Source organism: Silurus aristotelis, assembly GCF_946808225.1.
Source record: "Silurus aristotelis genome assembly, chromosome: 12".
In the NCBI taxonomy this organism is placed as follows: Eukaryota; Metazoa; Chordata; class Actinopteri; order Siluriformes; family Siluridae; genus Silurus; species Silurus aristotelis.
The window spans coordinates 27198947-27218642 of record NC_139585.1 but is presented as its reverse complement, the minus strand read 5'-3'; the positions used below and the strand labels follow the sequence as shown (position 1 = coordinate 27218642).

Here is a 19696-nt window from a genome sequence, read left to right as displayed (position 1 = left end):
ATGTGAACGATCTAGTTTATGTATACCGAACAAAATTATAAACGCAACACTTTTGTTTTTGCCCTATTTTTCATGACCTGAACTCGAAGATCTAAGACTTTTTCTATGTACACAACAGGCCTATTTCTCTCAAATATTATTCACAAATCTGTCTAAATCTGTGTTAGTGAGCACTTCTCTTTTGCCGAGATAATCCATCCACCTCTCAGGTGTGGCAGTTTTACTGTATGTTAGCAGCTCTCCTCGGAGGGCAGTAGCAGATAAGCAACTGATCTGACTTCCTCCAGAGGCTTGTCCTGTGGACGTAGACATCCAGTGCTCTTACCGGGCACAGCTGGTTCAGCTTCTTCTGGTCTGGGACGACCAAGGGCACCTTGGGGATGTAACCCGTTTTAGCAGGAAGACCTCTCCTCGAAAGGCAGTAGCAAAGGAGCAACTGAGAAAATGCACTAATAAGGGTCTCTGCCCAGAGATTGCCCTGCTACAGAGGCATGATACGCCGAAATTTCGGGCACGTAAACATGAAGCCAAACTTTTGGCGAACTGTCCTTGGAGGAATTCAAGCACTGAACCAGCCGGGCAGTGAACTGGATCCAAATGATGGTGCTCACACCACACATTGATCAGTCGCCATCTTACTGCATTTTACCTCCTTGTGGAGGGAGCTCTGGAGTGGAGAATGGTCTCTACCAGCTCAGTTTCGAGACTGAAACCACAGCCTCCACAACCCTGGGCGAGAGAGAAGATCCATACTCAAAAGAATCTGCAGGGAGGGTGCTCGAGAAGGGGGCTAACAGGTCCACAAACCATGGTCTGCCCGGCCACCTTGGGGCCACCAGGAGGAGGCGGACTTCATCCTGGTGAACTCTCTCTTCAGATCTCCCGAAAGCAGTGCGATGGTGGAAAGGAGTACAGGTGCAGCGTCGGCTATACCTGAGCCATGGCATCCAACCCCAGTGGGCTGGAGGAGTAAGGTAGAAACAGAGGGGACAGTGAGCTTTGCCGAATCTCTCCCAAATCTGCTCCACCACATGAGGATGGAGCCGCCAAGTCTCCACACACTATGTGAAGGTGCTGGTGAGAGGGCAAGGCCAAATGGAAGAACCCGATACTGAAAAGCTTCGGTTCCTAAAGCAAACCTCAGGAACTTCCTGTGAGAAGGAACAATGAATACATGAAACTACCCAAAGTCCGCGCAGGATCCCTGACAGGGGAAGTGCGTGACACAACGCTCCATTTCTGCGACTCCAATTGGGAGGTGCTGGCTTGATCTTGGGGCTGTGCCCGCCGAGCAGCCCCATAAGAGCGGTGTGGGCGGTACCGCTGGAACGCCACTGCTTGTTTCTTACCCTCCTGAAATCTAGACAGAAATGGAATTGCAGAAGAGGCCAATGGGAGTAGGGGGAGCATACAGCAGTATGGCCTTATCTATGTTAAACATGTCTGACAGGGTGAGCGATAGGTGTCTCTCGGTGTAGACTAGGGCGGCCATGAAAGCCAGGTCCGCATGTGCTGGAGCTCTTGAACCTGGCTGCCCGAGGCACCTCCAATATCCAGCATGTCAGCCCTATACAGCCTGATACGATCAGCATGGTGTGCAGAAATGCAGAAGCCTGACCGGCTGAGGCGTAAGCTTTTTCCACGAGCGCCGATGTATTACGAAGAGGCTTCTGGGTCTTGAGATATGATGCGATTCCTGTGGAGAGATAGTCTGCCAGTGTCTCTTCAACTCATGGCATCACTCCATAACCCTGTTCTTTCAGCCCCATGACATAATAATAGACAAACAATTCAATAAATATACACACAGAGCGCATCATAAACAGAAGCTGGCGCCGGCTTCACTCCACGTGTTTTTAATAGCTTCCTGGTCATGAACTACCACAATGGTATAACACGTAAATTTCAATAAAATTTGTGTTAAACTACATTGGTTGTATTTCAATTATCATGGAAAAAGTCTTCTGAGTTATAGAAAAGCTATTCTACTTCTTCTTTCGGCTTCTCCCATTAGAAGTCTCCACAGCGGATCATCCATCCCCATACCACCCTGCCCTCTAAATCTGCCTCTTTCAACCCAACTATCTGCATGTCTTCCCTCACCACATCCATAAACCGCCTCCTTGGCCTAATCTTGGATTATGCTTGTTATTTTCTATGAGGGTGGAGAAATATGCTGATCTAGCAGCACTAAGAGATTTCCTATAATTTAGGAGGCTCTCCTTCCATGCTATTTGAAATACTGTTAATTTTGTTTGACGCCATTACGTTCTAATTTTTGAGTGGTTTGTTTTAAGGTGCGCATATGATCATTATACCACTGTGCTAATTTTTTTTCCCTGATCATTTTGGTCTTAAGGGAAGCTCCATCATCTAGAGTATAACGTAACGTTGATTCTAGGTACTCAGTGGCCCAGTCAAGCTCTGCGGGGTCAGTTTCTGGAAGATTATTGATAAAACGTGCTGCTTGTAGCTGACGTGAAAGTATGCTTAACACGATAATGTGGTGAGGTAGTAATGTAATGACTGAGGCAGATTTTAAAAGAGATGAGATAATGGTCTGAAATATCTTCAGACTGTGGAATTATGACTAAGTTTTTTATTTTTAATCCAAATGTTAACAACAAATCAAGAGTGTGTCCACCACTAGGAGTGGGTCCCATAACATTCTGATTAATTCCAACTGAATCTAGAATGGACACAACTGCTGCTCTTAAGGAGTCTTCCTGATTATCAAAATAAATATTAAAGTCACCAACAATTAATGCTTTGTCTAAAGAAGTAGCTAAATTTGTGATGAAATCTGCAAATTCTATAAAAAAATCAGAGTAGGGCCCTGGGGGTCTATAAATAATAATTAGTGGAATTGACTGACTAGACTTGCTTTTGGACCCTGAATATTTTATGTTGGTGTAAAGAACTTCAAATGTTTTACATTTGTGTTTAGTATTTTGTGTGACGTTTAGATTATTATTATAAATAGCTGGAACTCCACCTCCTCTGCCATTGAGACGGGGTTGGTGTATGTAACTATACCCAGGAGGACTCGCTTCATTTAATGCTACATATTCATTCGGTTTAATCCACGTTTCTGTCAAACACATTATTTTAAACTACTGGTCGGTAATAATTTCGTTTATAGTAAGCGCTTTTGACGTGAGAGATCTAATATTCATCAATCCTATCTTTAGATCAGAGGTGCTGGCTGTGCGTTCAGTTCTATTTAATTTAATGTTAATCAGGTTATAAAACAGACTTTCTGAGAATTCCTATATTCTGGTTTTGCTCGGGGGACAGACACAGTCTCAATTTGGTGGATCCTGAGTGACGACTCTGTGCAGCTAGCAGACGGTTGGTTTAGACTGTCTGTCTGCTCCCTGGCCTTGGCTCTAGACAGTCACTTGTTAGCTAGTGCTGTTCTGAGACTATGACCTATACTGCAAGAAATTAGAGCAGCACCTTCCCGAGTGGGATGGATACCGTCCCGCCCTAACATGCCAGCCTTGACCTCAAAAATGCTCCAATTATTAATGAAGCCCACATTGTTTTTGGAGCACCACTCGGACATCCAGCAGTTCAGCGACCATAACCTGCTGTAGGCTACATCACCACATCGCATTGGGATGGGCTAGAGCATGTTACTGCATCGGACATTGCCTTCGCTAATTTACACACCTCTATAATATTACTCTTAGTGACCTCTGACTGTCGAAGGCGTATATCGTTAGCTCCTGTGTGAAAAACTATCTTAGAGAACCTGTGCTTTCCTAAGAATCTAAGCTGACCTGCTATGTCCGGCGCCCTGGCTCCCGGTATACACATAACCTGTGCTGCTGGTGCCCCTAAAGATCTAGCTAATTTCACGTGCCACAGAATGGGTCTCCTAAAACCTTTGGTGTATTCCGCTGAGCCGTCACCCATTCGCCCCGCTGCGAGGGCTCTAATGCCGGAGTCGGGGGAATGCTAACTTCACCTCGGGCATCCAGACTTTCCCCTGAAGAACCTGGACTGCTCTCGCACTCACTACTTCTCTCTAGACTCTGGATGCGCTCCTCTAATGCTAAGATCTTCTCAGTCAAAGAGCAAACTAGCTTACACTTCTCACAGATAAAATTATCGCTAACAACGGAGAAAGACTGACTAAACATGTCACACTTCACACACTGAATGAACTGGATGTTCGCCATAGCAGAGAATTTACTTATCTGTTTGCTACCTTGTTAAATCATTGTTGATGATTATTGTGAGAAATCATTAACATTATCAGTGTCTTCACATTAATTATTAATAATAACATATAATTAAAAGTAAATAGAGCAAATTTGTTATTTCAGAAGTGTGTATCAAACTGGTAGCCCTTCACATTAATCGGGACCCAAGAAGTAGCTCTCAGTTTTAAAAAGGTTGGTGACCCCTGCTCTAAACCATACAACATCGCAGGTCTCACCACAGTCCTATAAACCTTTCCTTTCACTCTTGCAGATACTCTTCTATCACAAATCACTCCTGCCACTCTTCTCCACCCACTCCACCATGCCTGCCACTCTTCTCCACCCACACCACCCTGCCTGCACTCTTTTCTTCACTTCTCTAACACACTCTCCATTACTTTGCCCTGTTGACCCCAGGTACCTGAACTCCTCCACCTTCTCCACCTCTTCTCCCTGCAACCGCACCACTCCACTGCCCTTCCTCTCATTCACACACATGTACTCTGTACTGACTTACATTCCCCTTCTCTCCAGTGCATACCTCCACCTGCTCCCTACTCTCACCACTAATAACAATATCATCCGCAAACATCATATTTCAGGGAGACTCCTGTCTGACCTCGTCCGTCAACCTGTACATCACCACTGCAAACAGGAAAGGGCTCAGAGCCGATCGCTTCCGCTCCCTGAAAGCAAACACAGAGAGAATGAGGAGGAGCTTCTTCCCGCAGGCCATTCGGAGTTTGAACCAGGAAACACCTATGATCTAAAACTGGTCCACCACTTTCCATCTTCACAATTTTTACTTTTCGCACTATGACACTTGAATCACTTTAATCTCTGGACTGTCACTTTAACTCTGGACTTGCACAGCACAGTGCACTATATACCACACCATACCGCACACAGTCACTTTAAGGACAATCACATCAACCACCTTAAATTTTTACTGTTGTAAATGTTTACTGTCATAAGCATCCTTTATATACACTTTTTCTATATCTTTATATATTTTATATAGTTTCTACTCTTTATTTATCTGCATTGTTTTTTTTCTCTTGGTTTATTTTTTTCTCCCCATCCTATTTCCTCATGCCGGACCGTCGTATAAAGCATTTCACTGCATGTCGTACTCTGTATGTATGTGTGTGTGACAAATAAAATTGGATTTTATTTGATCCTTGGTGCAGTCCAACCTCCACCTTGAACCAGTCTGTCCTTCATACTGCACACTTCACTGCTGTCACACTGTCCTCACACATGTCCTGCACCACCCTCACATACTTCTCTGACACACCTGACTTCCTCATACAATACCAGAACTCTTCCCGCAGCCTGCACTCTGTCGTACGCTTTCTCTAAATCCACAAACACACAATGCAACTTCTTCTGACCTTCTCTATACATCTCCATCAACATTCTCAAAACAAATAATACATATGTGGTGCTCTTCCTCGGCATGAAACCATACTGTTGCTCACAGATGGTCACCTCTTCTCTCAGCCTGGCTTCCACTACTCTTTCCCATAACTTCATGGTGTGACTGATCAACTTTATTCCCCTGTAGTTACTGCAGGTCTGCACATTTTCCTTATTCTTGAAGATAGGTACCAGCACACTCCTTCTCCATTCCTCAGGCATCCTCTCACCTTTCAGAATCCTGTTAAATAATCTTATTAAAAACTCCACTGTCATTTTTCCTAAACATCTCCATGCTTCTACATGGATGTCATCTGGTCCAACCAACTTTCCACTTTTCATCCTTCCTCCGTAATAATCCTATCCACTTCCTGCTTCACTTTCTCCAAACACTCCAACCTTCTCTCTTTCATTTTCCTCATTCATCAGCTGCTCAAAATACTCCCTCCATTTTTGTAACACACTCTCCTTACTAGACAACACGTTTCTATTTCCATCCTGTATTGCTCTAACTTGCAGCACATCCTTCACAGCTCGGTCCCTCTGCCTGGCCAATCGCTACAAATCCTTTTCTCCTTTCTTGGTTATAGAAAAGCTATTAGAGCTGATAAATCAGCATATCTTTCTAACCTACTAAAATATTTTTTTTTTCTTTTTCAATTCTGTAGCAGTAGGAGCGCCACAATAACAATTGTCAATAAAAACAAATTTTAAAAAAAATGCAAAAAAACCTAGACTATTACTTTTAAATTGGACATTTAATTAAAAAAAACATGTAGATAACAAAAATGAAGTTTTTACTGATTTTATTATCAAAATGAATAACCTGTGTACTAAATCACTTAATTATATGTTTCTTCAAACAGATATCTCTAGAAGCAATAGAAAAATAATAAATTCTCTTCTAAACCTTAACCTCAACCAAACCAAACCAAACCAATCCAAACCCCTAATTAAAAAAATTTAAATTTAGTTTTTAATAATAATTAATTTAAAAATAACTAATTTAAATAGTGATGTAAGACTTGTCAGATTTAAACAACTGACACAATGCAAAGAAAGAGAAGTAATGGAAACCTGTGGTTTTTCTATGTTTATGTATATATTTACATAAAGCCTCCACATTTGGCCATGCCATATTGTAGAGCATTATACAATTGAAAAGTATTAATTTAAGGTACATTTAGAACAGATAAAAATGTGCAAATAAGTGTCGATTAATCACAAGTAAACTCGTGACAATCATGTGAGGAATTGTGAATAAATATTTTAATCGATTTACAGCCCTAGTTATTAATCGCTTAAGTGGATCCCAAGGATCCTTTGTATGATTATTGACTCCAGTCTTTCAATCAAATCTTATGGTAATAATATTACTTGGATAGCCTTCTTTCTTCTTAGTTATGATGCTAGTAAATGATGCTAGTAAAAGAAATATGATGTCGATACATTATGCAGAAAAATTTGTTCTTTTACAACATTTAATTGTAAAATCAGCCTGATTTTATCTACACTACACATGAATCTAATTTCATTTCGATTATACAACCCCAATTCCAAAAAAGTTAGGACACTGTGTAAAAAGTAAAAAAAACAACAAAAAAAACCAGAATGCACTCTTTTCCAAATCTCACAAACCCATCTTTTATTTACGATATAACAGAAAACATATCAAATGTACCATTTTAAGAAAATAATAGGGTGATTTTGAATTTGATAGCTGCAAAACATCTCATACGGTTGGGACAAGACAACAAAAGGCTGAAAAGGTTTTACTAAAACAATGAAGAAATTTATGTTAATAAAATAATGAAGTTAATTGGCAACCAGTCAGTAACATAAATGCGTATAAAAAAGAGTATCCCAGAGAGGCAAAGTCTCTCACAAGTAAAGATGGGCAGATTAAAAAGATTTACCAATCTGCAAAAATCAAGATCCTGAAAGTACTGCATTAAAACCAGGCATGATTCTGTAAAGGAAATCACTACCTGGGATCAGAAACAGCTGCAGAAATCATTGTCTGTGAATTGCAATTTTGTCTGACCACAGAACAGTTTCCCTACATTGCCTTAGTCCATTTAAATGAGCTTTTGCCCAGATAATATGGTGGCATTTCTGGACCACATTCACATATAGCTTCTTCTTTGCATGACAGAGCTTTAAACTGCATTTGAATATGAAGTTTTTTTCTGAGCTCATTCAGTGATTTTTATTGTAGAATTATGCCTGTTTTCAATTCAGTGCTACCTAAAGGCCTGAAGATCACAAGCATCCAGTATTGATTTTTGTACCTGCATAGAGATTTCACCAGAATCTTTTGTAATTTGTTTGTCGTTTCAACTTTTTTGAGATATTTTTTACTGCCATTAAATTCAAAATTATCTAATATCTTTTTTTTAAAAATGCTACTTTCCCTAGTTTAAAAGATTGTTTTTATTGTGAATTAAATGTGTTTATAATATTTGCAAATGATTGCATTATTTTTTTTTATTTACTTTTTACACAGTGTCACAATTTCTTTTGTAATAAAGGTTGAACATACAGTATGGATACATGCTTTATAAATACAAAGACCAATAATGATCCACAGAAAAATATATATTTTAACACAATAAATAAATCTTATTAACACACTATTTATTACTTTGTGTTGATAGCAAGATATTTTTTAAACATTGTAATATTTTCTTCCTCTGAAGCACTGTTTTGGGATTAAATAATTTGTTTGTTCAACTTTGTCAGACAAGGTCTGATGTTTTTTTTACATGTGAAATGTTTTCTGCTCACTGGATGTAAAGTGTAACTACAGGAGTTATTCAATTCTTAATGCAATGTAAGTAAATTCATAATAAATAAATATGTATATATGTATTTATGTATGTATGTATGTTTGTATGTATGTATGTATGTATGTATGTATGTATGTATGTATGTATGTATGTATGTATGTATATTTTTCCTCCTGGAAATTGGATTTTGTTCAATTTGAGAATTTGAGGATTGAGTCAGACTGTAATTCTGTAATTCAGTCTGCTACAATGGCTCAGGACCACATGTTCCATGAACAGTTCTGCATTTACGCACCTATTACTACACACCTCAACAATAGGACTGCAATGAATGGACTATCAGTGCCACCCAGATGAGGAGAGTGTGGTTCCTCTCAAGGTTTCTTCCTCATTTCATCTTACCAATTTTTTTCCTTTCCACAGTTGCTTGTTCATCAGGGATAACCAATTATAAGGAACAAACTTATAGGCAATAAACTTTTTTTATACAACCTTAGAACCCCTTTATCTGTGTAAAGCTGCTTTAAGACAATGCCAAAGTTTTTCTGTTGGTACCACACAGGCAGTGAATAATAATAATAATAATAATAATAATAATAATAATAATAATAATAATAATAATAATAATAATAATAATTAAAAAAAAATATAGATAGATAGATAGATAGATAGATAGATAGATAGATAGATAGATAGATAGATAGATAGATAGATAGATAGATAGATAGATAGATAGATATCTATATCTATCTAAGTTAAATGCATGTAATTTTAACTTTACTATATATACTGACCCCCGCAACACACACACACACACACACACACACACACACACACACACACACACACACACACACACACACAGGCACACACGCACACACACATTATTGAAATTGCCAGTTATAAAGTTTCCTATACAACACTGTGCTGTGTGGTAATTCTAATGCAATTGAACAATTATTTGTACGGTGATATTTTTCAATATCACAGATTTTGTTTAAATGTAACACAAGCTATAAAACACAAGCTGTATATAAAAACAATTTGCTATGGAACACAACCGACAGACTTAATATGTATTACAAAAAAATACTAAATAATAGGGTAAATTATGTTTCCTCTCATACTCTTTAGAAAATGGATCTACCATTGCAAAGCAAAATGAACTGTGTCTGTGTTTTCCTGGATGTCTAATTCATTAACAGCTTCAAAATGAATTCCTTATGTCTCACATTTTTCATCATGACAAACATTCCAACTTGTAATGGTCATTCTAAGTTGAGTGCCATTGCAACCGTGACATCATCCTAATTTCCACAGTAGGCAAGAAGCACTCGTATATGGTTTCAGGACACATTAACAAGGCAAATGTATTATATAATCCTCAACATCACATTCCCCCAGGAGACAGACAAAAAGCAAACATCCTGCCAACTTTGTCATTTGTGCCCCAGCTGGAAATTATTGTGTTCCCCAACCAGCCAGATAGTATTCACCACATACCTGAACTTTCAGTTTTAAGTCACAGTATTATACTTGTTATATGAATGCAAGGACAAGTGAAGAGTAAAAATTTACATAATAGACAAAGTTTGATATAACAGACAAAATGTTCTGATATCCAAATCACAGAACATAAAAAAAAAATCCACGGAAATATATATATATATATATATATATATATATATATATATATATATATATATATATATATATATATATATATATATATATATAAAATTAATTATTATTTTATAATTATTTTGATTAAGTTAGCACACTTACATCTTGCCCATTTGTGTAATGCAAATCATAGGCCTCTGTGTCTCTGTTGCAGTGCATCCTGGGAGGGTTTATGCATGGGCAGAGTAAAGTGCGGAAGTACTTGCTAAAGGTCTCTGATAGGCAAGCATACAGGATCGGGTTGGCACAGCTCCATGAATAGGACAAGAGCACTGCAATCTCAAAGCCACGTGCAAAAGTGAGTGTCACGTTTGTACCATACAGTGAGCAGAAGTTAAAGACATAAAAAGGCAACCAGCATATCCCAAAGACTAGAACCACAGCTACCACCATCTTGGTAATCTGCTTCTCAAACTTCTGGCTCTCCTCTGAAGGGGTAGAACTCCTGTCACATTGCCTGGAGATCCTCAGGGTCAGCACCAGAGCTGTGTAAAAGATGATCATCACCAGAAAGGGAAGTACAAAAGCCAGCACAAATGTGTATGTTAGGAAAGACATCCACCATTTGCCCAAAAACATATCAGCCATACATAAACCATATTGCACAGTGAAGTGGAGAGCCATGGGTAGGACAGGGATCAAGGAGAAAACCCATAGAAAGGCAGAAATGATTTTAGCCCGCTTTGGAGTTCTCCAGCATGCAAAACGAAGGGGGTCCACTAGTGCCATGTAGCGGTCCACACTCATCACTGTAAGGCAGAACACGCTAGTGAACTGGTTCATTCCATCCAACACCATAAGCAGTTTGCATGCCAAATCACCAAAGATCCATTGGTTCTGGAAGTTCTGGAAAGCCACAAATGGCAGCCCCACCATAAACAGTCCATCTGCCAAAGCAAGGTTGAAGATGTAAACAGTTGTGGCAGATGCCATTTTATCCAGCTTGAGGATGGCAATAATGACCAAAAAGTTTGCTCCTAGTCCAGTGATACATACAGCAAGATGGAGAACTGCCATTGTCACACTGAACCCATCAATGCTCTGTGGAAATGCAAAACTGGGAATTGTTTTGCTGTTTAAATCGACAGAGTCATTGCCCAAAAACTTTTGAAAGACATCTGATGTTGCCATTCTTCATGGAAATTTCAGCATTGATGAAGGTGAGTTATTTTAAATATATATAAATAAAAAAGAATCAGACCAAAAGCAAAGTCTTTATCTTTGAAGTAAAAAAAAAAATCACTGAAAGTAGTGCGAAAAAGAACACAGTCCTTCAGAGACAGAAAGTAGTGAGTAATAGTACGACCCTCCTAACGAGTTCTTATATAGCCCTCCAGCAGCGTTCACGGGGTGCTCGTGTATCTCAGTTTGTTGTGTGTGTGTGTGTGTGTGTGTGTGTGTGTGTGTGTGTGTGTGTGTGTGTGTGTGTGTGTGTGTGTGTGTGTGAAGATTTTTGAAAAGTGAGGTAGTGACAGCTTTATTTTATCTGGGCTGTTTATCTGACAAGTAATGTTGGCTCACTCTGATATACTGTCATTAAGTTCCATGTGCCATCTGTTACACTACGTTTGTTGTTATTACTAAATATCTTCTTCTGAAAAGTGCTCTCTAACCTTTTTTTTCCCCTCCCAAATTCCCTCCCTCCCCTGCCTTTCTTTCTGTCCTTCTCCCTCCACCCCTATTTTGTTATTTCTCCTCTTTCCTTGCAATTCAGTGGGGGGTAATCAGTAAGGACCAGCCCCCAGCTTCCCCTCAGGGCCACCCACCTTCCAGACATAGCTTATGACCTGTGGTAGTGACACTCTGGATTTTCACTCTGTTTCTTGTTTTTATTTATTCCTTTTTATGTCTTCCACCCCCTTGTGATTAACCTTACCCTGATGGTCTTTGTTCGATGGTCTGGAGCTCATTTATCACTGGAAGGAGGTGCAAAAAATGGCAGAAGGAATGGCCGGAGATAAAAGAGGGTCACTGGTGAATGATTAGTTTGGAGCTGTTTCCCCTCAGACACGCATTGCTGGAATATCTAGAATATATGCTGGCATGTAACTACAACAAAAACAGACAAAACAATTAAAGAACAGGAAATTTTATTTTATGGGAAATGAGTTTTAGATCCACTGTTATGCAGAAGACATTGGTGTGTATTTTCCCCATTCTCTGTTCGACTGATTGTAAACAATTGATTCTTATTAATGCAGAGTAGCAGTTTAAAGGGAAATTAATAAAATTGAAGGGACTTTGAAATGACATGTAATATATAAAAAGAAAAGCAATAATACTTTGTGATTTACCTATAAAACTTGACAAATAAAATAAATCTGGAGGTTTTTTACCACATACAGATCCATACCTGTAGCAAATAAAACTTTATAACCCAATATAATAAACAAACATGCTGAAAATCTAATTATTTGGAACACATCATTGTTGTCATTGTCGTTTATTGTTGTTTCACATGACACCATGTACTATATCTGATCGAATAAGGCGGTGTTTTACTCAGTTATTGTGATTTCTATGGTGGTAGGTATCATTAATGATATACACAAACCAACAAATACTTTGAGATTTTGTGTAATATAATCTTATAATGATTTTAAATAGACAATCTTTTGATAAACTGCATGTTTCATTATATCTAAATGAATACATATATCTGTGTTTAAATATTGTTCCATCACAAAACAAATCTATGATTTTTTTCCTGGATGTTTTCTATCTATTCTTTCTGGGCTAGGTCTTTTTTATTAATAAAAAAAAGAGAGAACAACAACCAAAAAAAAGGAAAAAATCCAAAGAGTGTAATAGTTAAAAATATGAATATTGTTGTGAGGAAGCTTACAACAAATCAAAACTTTGCACATTTATTCATTTTATATGATGTAATGTAATGCACTAAAATATATTTACCTGTTCTTCATATGCCATTTAATCCTCTTCCACCTTCTCACCAAAATATCCCATTTTTATTTTTTTTAACAGTTTTAGCAGCTAAGGTGTATATTTGTGAAGAGCAGCATAGAATAAAAATGGCAGATTTTAAAAGAAACAGTGCTGCAAAGATGAGTAGCACTGTGTGGTCCTAGTAAACGTTTTATTTTTTTACTTACTTGAGCTTCACAAAATAGTGCAGGCCATCTATCTTTTAGTTCAGCAATGGAAGACCTGAATTCACAATATCTTCATGCCTGAGATCAAAGGTGTGTTGCATATGGTGATGGATGAGAGTCATGTCTTTCTGCTACAGCCTTCTTAAACTCACCCACCATCTCAAGCCTGTTGGTTTCCAAAATGTTCTTAGTCTGTCCACAGTGATAATTGGGAAGGAAATAGATTTTTCACATGCAATACAGGTTCTTAATTTACTCATAATTTTCAATAGTGCATATCCAGTTCTCATGTTAAAGTACTGCACAAAGCTGATAAATAAGTATTTGAGAAAATGTTTGCCATTCTGAGGAATTTAACTGCATTTTCATGTCTTTACAGTAAATATAAACAGCAGCAATCAGTCAGCTCAGATCAGAAAAAAAAGTAAACCTGTCACAATATTCCTTAAAAACACACACACACACACACACACACACACACACACACACACACACACACACACACACACACACACATATATATATATATATATACATATAGGTGCATGTCCACTGTGAGAGACATAATCTAAAAAAAAAAATCCAGAAATCACAATGTATGATTTTTTAACTATTTATTTGTATGATACAGCTGCAAATAAGTATTTGAACACCTGAGAAAGTCAATGTTAATATTTGGTACAGTAGCCTTTGTTTGCAATTACAGAGGTCAAACGTTTCCTGTAGTTTTTCACCAGGTTTGCACACACTGCAGGAGGGATTTTGGCCCACTCCTCCACACAGATCTTCTCTAGATCAGTCAGGTTTCTGGCCTGTCGCTGAGAAACATGGAGTTTGAGCTCCCTTCAAAGATTATCTATTGGGTTTAGGTCTGGAGACTGGTTAGGCCACGCCAGAACCTTGATATGCTTCTTACAGAGCCACTCCTTGGTTATCCTGGCTGTGTGCTTCGGGTCATTGTCAAGTTGGAAGACCCAGCCTCGACCCATCTTCAATGTTTTAACTGAGGGAAGGAGGTTGTTCCCCAAAATCTTGAAATACATGGCCCCGGTCATCCTCTCCTTAATACAGTGCAGTCGCCCTGTCCCATGTGCAAAAAAACACCCCCAAAGCATGATGCTACTACATGCTTCACAGTAGGGATGGTGTTCTTGGGATGGTACTCATCATTCTTCTTCCTCCAAACACATTTAGTGGAATTATGACCTAAAAGTTCTATTTTGGTCTCATCTGACCACATGACTTTCTCCCATGACTCCTCTGGATCATCCAAATGGTCTTTGGCAAACTTAAGACGTGCCTGGACATGTGCTGATTTAAGCAGGGGAACCTTCCGTGCCATGCATGATTTCAAACCATGACGTCTTAGTGTATTACCAACAGTAACCTTGGAAACGGTGGTCCCAGCTCTTTTCAGGTAATTGACCAGCTCCTCCTGTGTAGTTCTGGGCTGATTTCTCACCTTCCTTAGGATCATTGAGACCCCACGAGGTGAGATCTTGCATGAAGCCCCAGTCCGAGGGCGATTAACAGTCATGTTTAGCTTCTTACATTTTCTAATGATTGCTCCAACAGTGGACCTTTTTTCACCAAGCTGCTTGGCAATTTCCCCGTAGCCCTTTCCAGCCTTGTGGAGGTGTACAATTTTGTCTCTAGTGTCTTTGTACAGCTCTTTGGTCTTGGCCATGTTAGTAGTTGGATTCTTACTGATTGTATGGGGTGGACAGGTGCCAACCACTCACTGTGAAGCAGTTCCAGAGGCTGCTGGGTCTCATGGCGGCAGCATCCAACGTGATTCCACTTGGCATCCTCCATATGAGACCCCTCCAATGGTGGTTTAGAGACAGAGGGTTCTCCCTAGGGGGCAGCCCACTCCGTACTATCAAGGTCTCGAGGTGGGCTCTTCAAACCGTAGATATATGAAGAGAACACATATTGCTGTCTTAAGGCCCCGTCCACTAAGCGCCTTGTCGTTGCGTAACACTAACGAGGGACGCATCTTTCACGGGGTGGGGAGCGGTCATGAGTGCACATATAAACTGCCTGGAGATGATGGCTGTGTTTATAGCACTCAAACAATTCCTCCAAGACCTGAGAGACCATACATCATCTGCCAGCAGGGGACTGTGGCCGAGGCTACGTCTGTATGCCTTCTCTCCTATCGTGCTGCTGCTGGGAGTTCTGAAAATAATCAGGAAGGAATACGACTACTCCTGGTGGCACTTTGTTGGCCGGCAGACCGTGGTTTACGGACCTGCTATCCCTCTTTGAGGGCCCTCCTTGGGAAATTCCTCCCAGGAGAGATATCCTCCCGCAGGCAGGGGTAACCCTAGTTCACCCCCAACCAGAGTTATGGAAGCTTTGGCTGTGGCCACTAAAGGGAGCACAGTTTCTAGCAGCTGCTCTCTCTACTGAGATCGTTGAGACCATCCTCCATTCCAGAGCTCCCTTCATGAGGAGGTTGTATGCTACTAGATGGCAGCTGTTTTCCATGTGGTGTGAGCACCACCAGTTAGACCCAGTCAACTGCCCGGTTTGTTCAGTTCTGGAGTTCTTGCAGGTACAGTTTGCCTAAGGGTTGGTTCCATCAACCCTGAAGGTTTACGTGTCCCCAGTCACTGGGGAAACACCATCACGTGACATGTTTTCTATGCGGTACCTGGAGGCTGAGGCCAGGGATATGACACAGAGTGCCTGTGTGACATTTCGAGATCTTTCTGAGCCCCCCTACATGCCTTTGGCTGAGGTGGCTCTGTCGGTAAAGACTTTCTTAAAAGGATCGGGGATCTACAGGCTCTGTCTGTGGCCCCGTCTCTCCTGAAGTTTACCCCTGGCATGGCCAGTGCCTTTCTCTACCCTAATACTGGGTATGTGTCTAAGGTGCCTATGGCTCCCTCACGACCTGTCTTTTTGCCACATGTTATGAGTCCTCTGGTCTTCCCACTCCTTTCGGAGTCAAGGCTCATTCAATTTAGAGTAGGGCAGCCTCTACGGTCTAGGTTCCCCTACAGGACATATGTAACGGTCCGGGCTTGTCCACCCCTTTTTGACCTTCGTCAGGTTTTTAGGACTTAATGTCAAAGCCACTCCTGGTTCCTCTGTCCTGCACTCTGGTGGTACCCAGACACACTAGGCAGGAACTGGTTAGTATGACGTGATTGGACACTCGTTCCCAAAGCGTTTGGACGCTGCGTCAACAGGCCACTTATCTTCTCTTTTTTAGAAGCAAATGTCGCTACCATCGCTCAGCCATTTTCAGCCAAAACTCCCTGAGATGGCATAAGGAAAAATCCCTGAGAGGAACCAGACTCAAGAGGGAACCCATCCTTATCTGGGTTGCACCGAAATGTCCATTTATTGCAGATATACGATGTTGCCGGGTACAGTGATGATCATCAGAAGCGAAAAGTAGTCCTGAGTCAATGTAGCAGACTGTTGACTTGAGCTACAGTCCAATCCATCCTCATAGCTCCTGTTCTTACTCCGGAATTTCATGGAACCACCCAAGGTGTTGATGAGAAACCGTCCCAAGCTGCACAGAGTGGCCTCCAGTTGAAGAGAACACTATCCTGGACGAAGTGGGAAGATCCATGTAGGGGAGAGGGGCAGGAACAGTGGTCACTGGAACCTTAAGAGCATGTTTATCTCCACAGAGAGAGAGAGAGAGAGAGAGAGAGAAAGAGAGAGAGAGAGAGAGAGAGAGAGAGAGAGAGAGAGAGTGAGATAAGAGGGGTGACAGGAAGAGAAGGATATGGATTAAGTGTCTTTATTGTTGTATGAAAGTTAATGTCACTGTGCAATTTGGACTCCCCTTCCTGATTTTTTCTTTTTTTGGCTGATCTAAAACATTAAAGAGTGATAAACATTGAAAAGAATAAACAAATCAGGAAAGAGGCAAACACCTTTTCACACCACTGTATGTTGCAAATTATTAAGTAGGTGTCCATTTAAAATAATATTTCATTGTAGGGGAAAAAGTACTTTTTATATCTCATTGTAGTTTGTTTGTTTAACATAATTTAATTTTCCAATTTAAAAAATGTTGCATTGCATTTGTGTTGAGATTTTTTTTTTTTTTTTAGTGTAGGTTTGTAAGGAATTTATCTTTAAAGTCATCTTTTTAGATTACTTTAAAGATAAATTCTTAAGATCTCTCAACACAAAATTAAACTAAATTCAAAATCCATAGCTGCCACCTTACTTACAACACTAGAGATAGCTATGAGTAGGGCTGCAGATATACAAAGTATAAGAAATACTATTTCTTTATTAAAGAGCAATGCTGAATATACAAGAGAAAAAAAGAGAAATATATTAAAATGTAAAAGTAATTTGTTTTCTTTTTAGAAACATTAACATTTTATTTCTGAAATTGCATACAAGAATATCTGTGAAAACTAAACCAATTTAGTGCATTTAATTGCCATATTACATTAAAATGCAAATACAAATATATAAATATTTTTATTTCTCGGAATTGCGATGAGACATTTCAGAGGAAACACAATGCTCTGTGTATAGTTAACTACTAAACTGAGCAAATAATTTGCCTTGATGATATTTTTGTATTTTTAATTACTCAAATTATTGGAGTTATTCAAGGAAATGTTTCAGCCCTAGTTGTGAGTTCACTGTATATGTGCATGGCAAAAAAGTGTGCGAGATCTGAACAAACAGCAAAGTGCAAGCATAACTCTAACATTTATAAGCTCACCATCTGCTTTAAACTTAGAAATGCCTTGCATCATGATTAGGTTGGAATGTTTATTAGTCCTATATGGCCTGGTCTTGGAACAGGTATTTATTTCCTCACCTATAAACCTACATTGAACCATTTGAGTTTATTAGTTTCAGTTGACTTGATGCAGTACCAGTTTAAGGCCAATTTCAGTAGCAGTTGAGGGGATATTCAAAGTCTTAACAGTTTATCTTCAGAAACATTATTCAGTAATTGTTCCAATTCTATGAAACTCTGCCTCTCTAAGATATACTTTTTTATACCCAGTCATGTTACTGACTTGCTGCCAATCAATCCAATTAGTTGCAAAATGTTCCTTATGTTAACCCAAGGTAGTTAACCCAAGGTTGCTAGCAATGCCTTAAGGGGAGAACATAGAGTTATGAAGAGTTAGTCTGCGATCCTGACCTGGAGATGACCAGCAGTTTGGTTTTGCTGTGGTTGAGTTTTAGTTGTTAAGCACTGATCAACGAAGATATGTCCAAGCGGAAGCTGTGGCATAAGATAAATTGAGTGTCATCAGCATAGCTGTGGTAAGAAAACTCATGTGAGGACATAACTTCACCAAGAGAGTGAGTATAGAGACAGAAAAGGAGAAGACCAAGTACTGAGCCTTGTGGGACACTAGTGGAGAGTCTGGGCAGATGTGGACCCTCTCCATGTTACCTGGTATGAGCGAACTTCCAGGTAGGAAGCAAACCATTACCATGCTGCTCTATGGATAGACTCCTGTGGGCCGAATGCTGCTGAAAGGTCAAGGAGGATGAGGACAGATTTCAGGTTTAGAAGTTGTATAAGTATTTGAATGGCAGTTAAAATAAGTAGTTGAAAAGAAGGTTTTGGACACATGATACATATAAATCAGTGTTTGACTCATTCATATAATTCTGTTAATAAATTGGTGTATTAAGAGTAAAATGTTCCACATAAACAGTTGATTAAGTGTGACAAATTAAACTTGTGACAAATGATAATAGGAACATTATAGTCATAATATTTTGAAGGCAAATACATTTGTACCGTTACTCAAGTGAAAGTTTAAAGTGAGCAATTTTACTTTTAATGGGGCAATATTTTATCGAGTTTATCGCTACTCTTACTTAACTACATGGTTAGTGTACTCCGTCCAACACTGATCATAATAACAGTATAATGCAGGCATTATTAAATGCTTGATAGTGATAACGTTTTAGTCATCCTCTCCATGCTCAATATACACCTTTTTGTGACGGAACCCAGGCGTGAAACATTTCTAAATGGAACCTGTAAACGTATTGCATTGCACTTAATTTCTTTAATAGATGTTTTTACAGGGTCAAGGCGCGTGCTCATCTGTAGTATCGCGAGAGAACGGTGTCTCGCGTGACGTTAGAGACACGTGTACAGGGAAGCAGGAAGTAAATACAGCGCTCTTTGGACGCTTCGAGTCTCCATAGGCAGTAAGTATCATGGGCTGGCTGTGTGGAATAAATCGGCAAATTATAAATTAAGCATTATTCTATAAACATCTCGCAAATTAGTAAAGTCTAATCCGAGATAAACATCTGTTTTCTCACTTGTCACGATATGCAGTAGATATTTAATGTAACATGTAAATGAAAGTGAATGCACAGGAAACCCCATTTAACAGTTTCTGTTTGCATCGCCTAATGTAGTTAACGTTTTAAAAGCAAGTAGATCAATCAGTTATTCCGTGTCAGCATTTACTGCTTATATTAATGAGAAGGTTTGTTGTCTAGTCTC

General features: G+C 39.5%; 2 protein-coding genes and 1 long non-coding RNA gene across 5 annotated transcripts in view; 1 reads left to right on the top strand and 2 right to left on the bottom strand.

The window, feature by feature from the left end:
* The window catches only part of LOC310734795, an 81303-nt gene that overhangs the window by 39032 nt on the left and 22575 nt on the right, over nucleotides 1–19696 (bottom strand). The gene's annotated exons all lie outside the window — the stretch shown is intronic.
* Nucleotides 10184–11309, bottom strand: LOC310735062 (somatostatin receptor type 5). Its single transcript, XM_083557621.1, has one exon. It carries the CDS (start codon nucleotides 11231–11233, stop codon nucleotides 10187–10189), a length of 1047 nt encoding a protein of 348 aa, XP_083413747.1. The 5' UTR covers nucleotides 11234–11309; the 3' UTR covers nucleotides 10184–10186.
* slc39a11 (solute carrier family 39, member 11) overlaps nucleotides 19293–19696 on the top strand; it is a 121043-nt gene continuing 120639 nt past the window's right edge. For 2 of the 3 annotated variants that reach the window (XM_083557173.1, XM_083557171.1), the window contains exon 1: nucleotides 19293–19392. The gene's annotated coding sequence lies outside the window, so the exon portion shown is untranslated. Of the gene's footprint in view, nucleotides 19525–19696 lie in introns of all 3 variants that reach the window. The other variant, XM_083557172.1, reaches the window with a different exon arrangement.

Excerpts from the sequence above, each read along its gene's own strand:
- LOC310735062 (XM_083557621.1), bottom strand. The coding sequence starts at position 11,233 with ATGGCAACATCAGATGTCTTTCAAAAGTTTTTGGGCAATGACTCTGTC.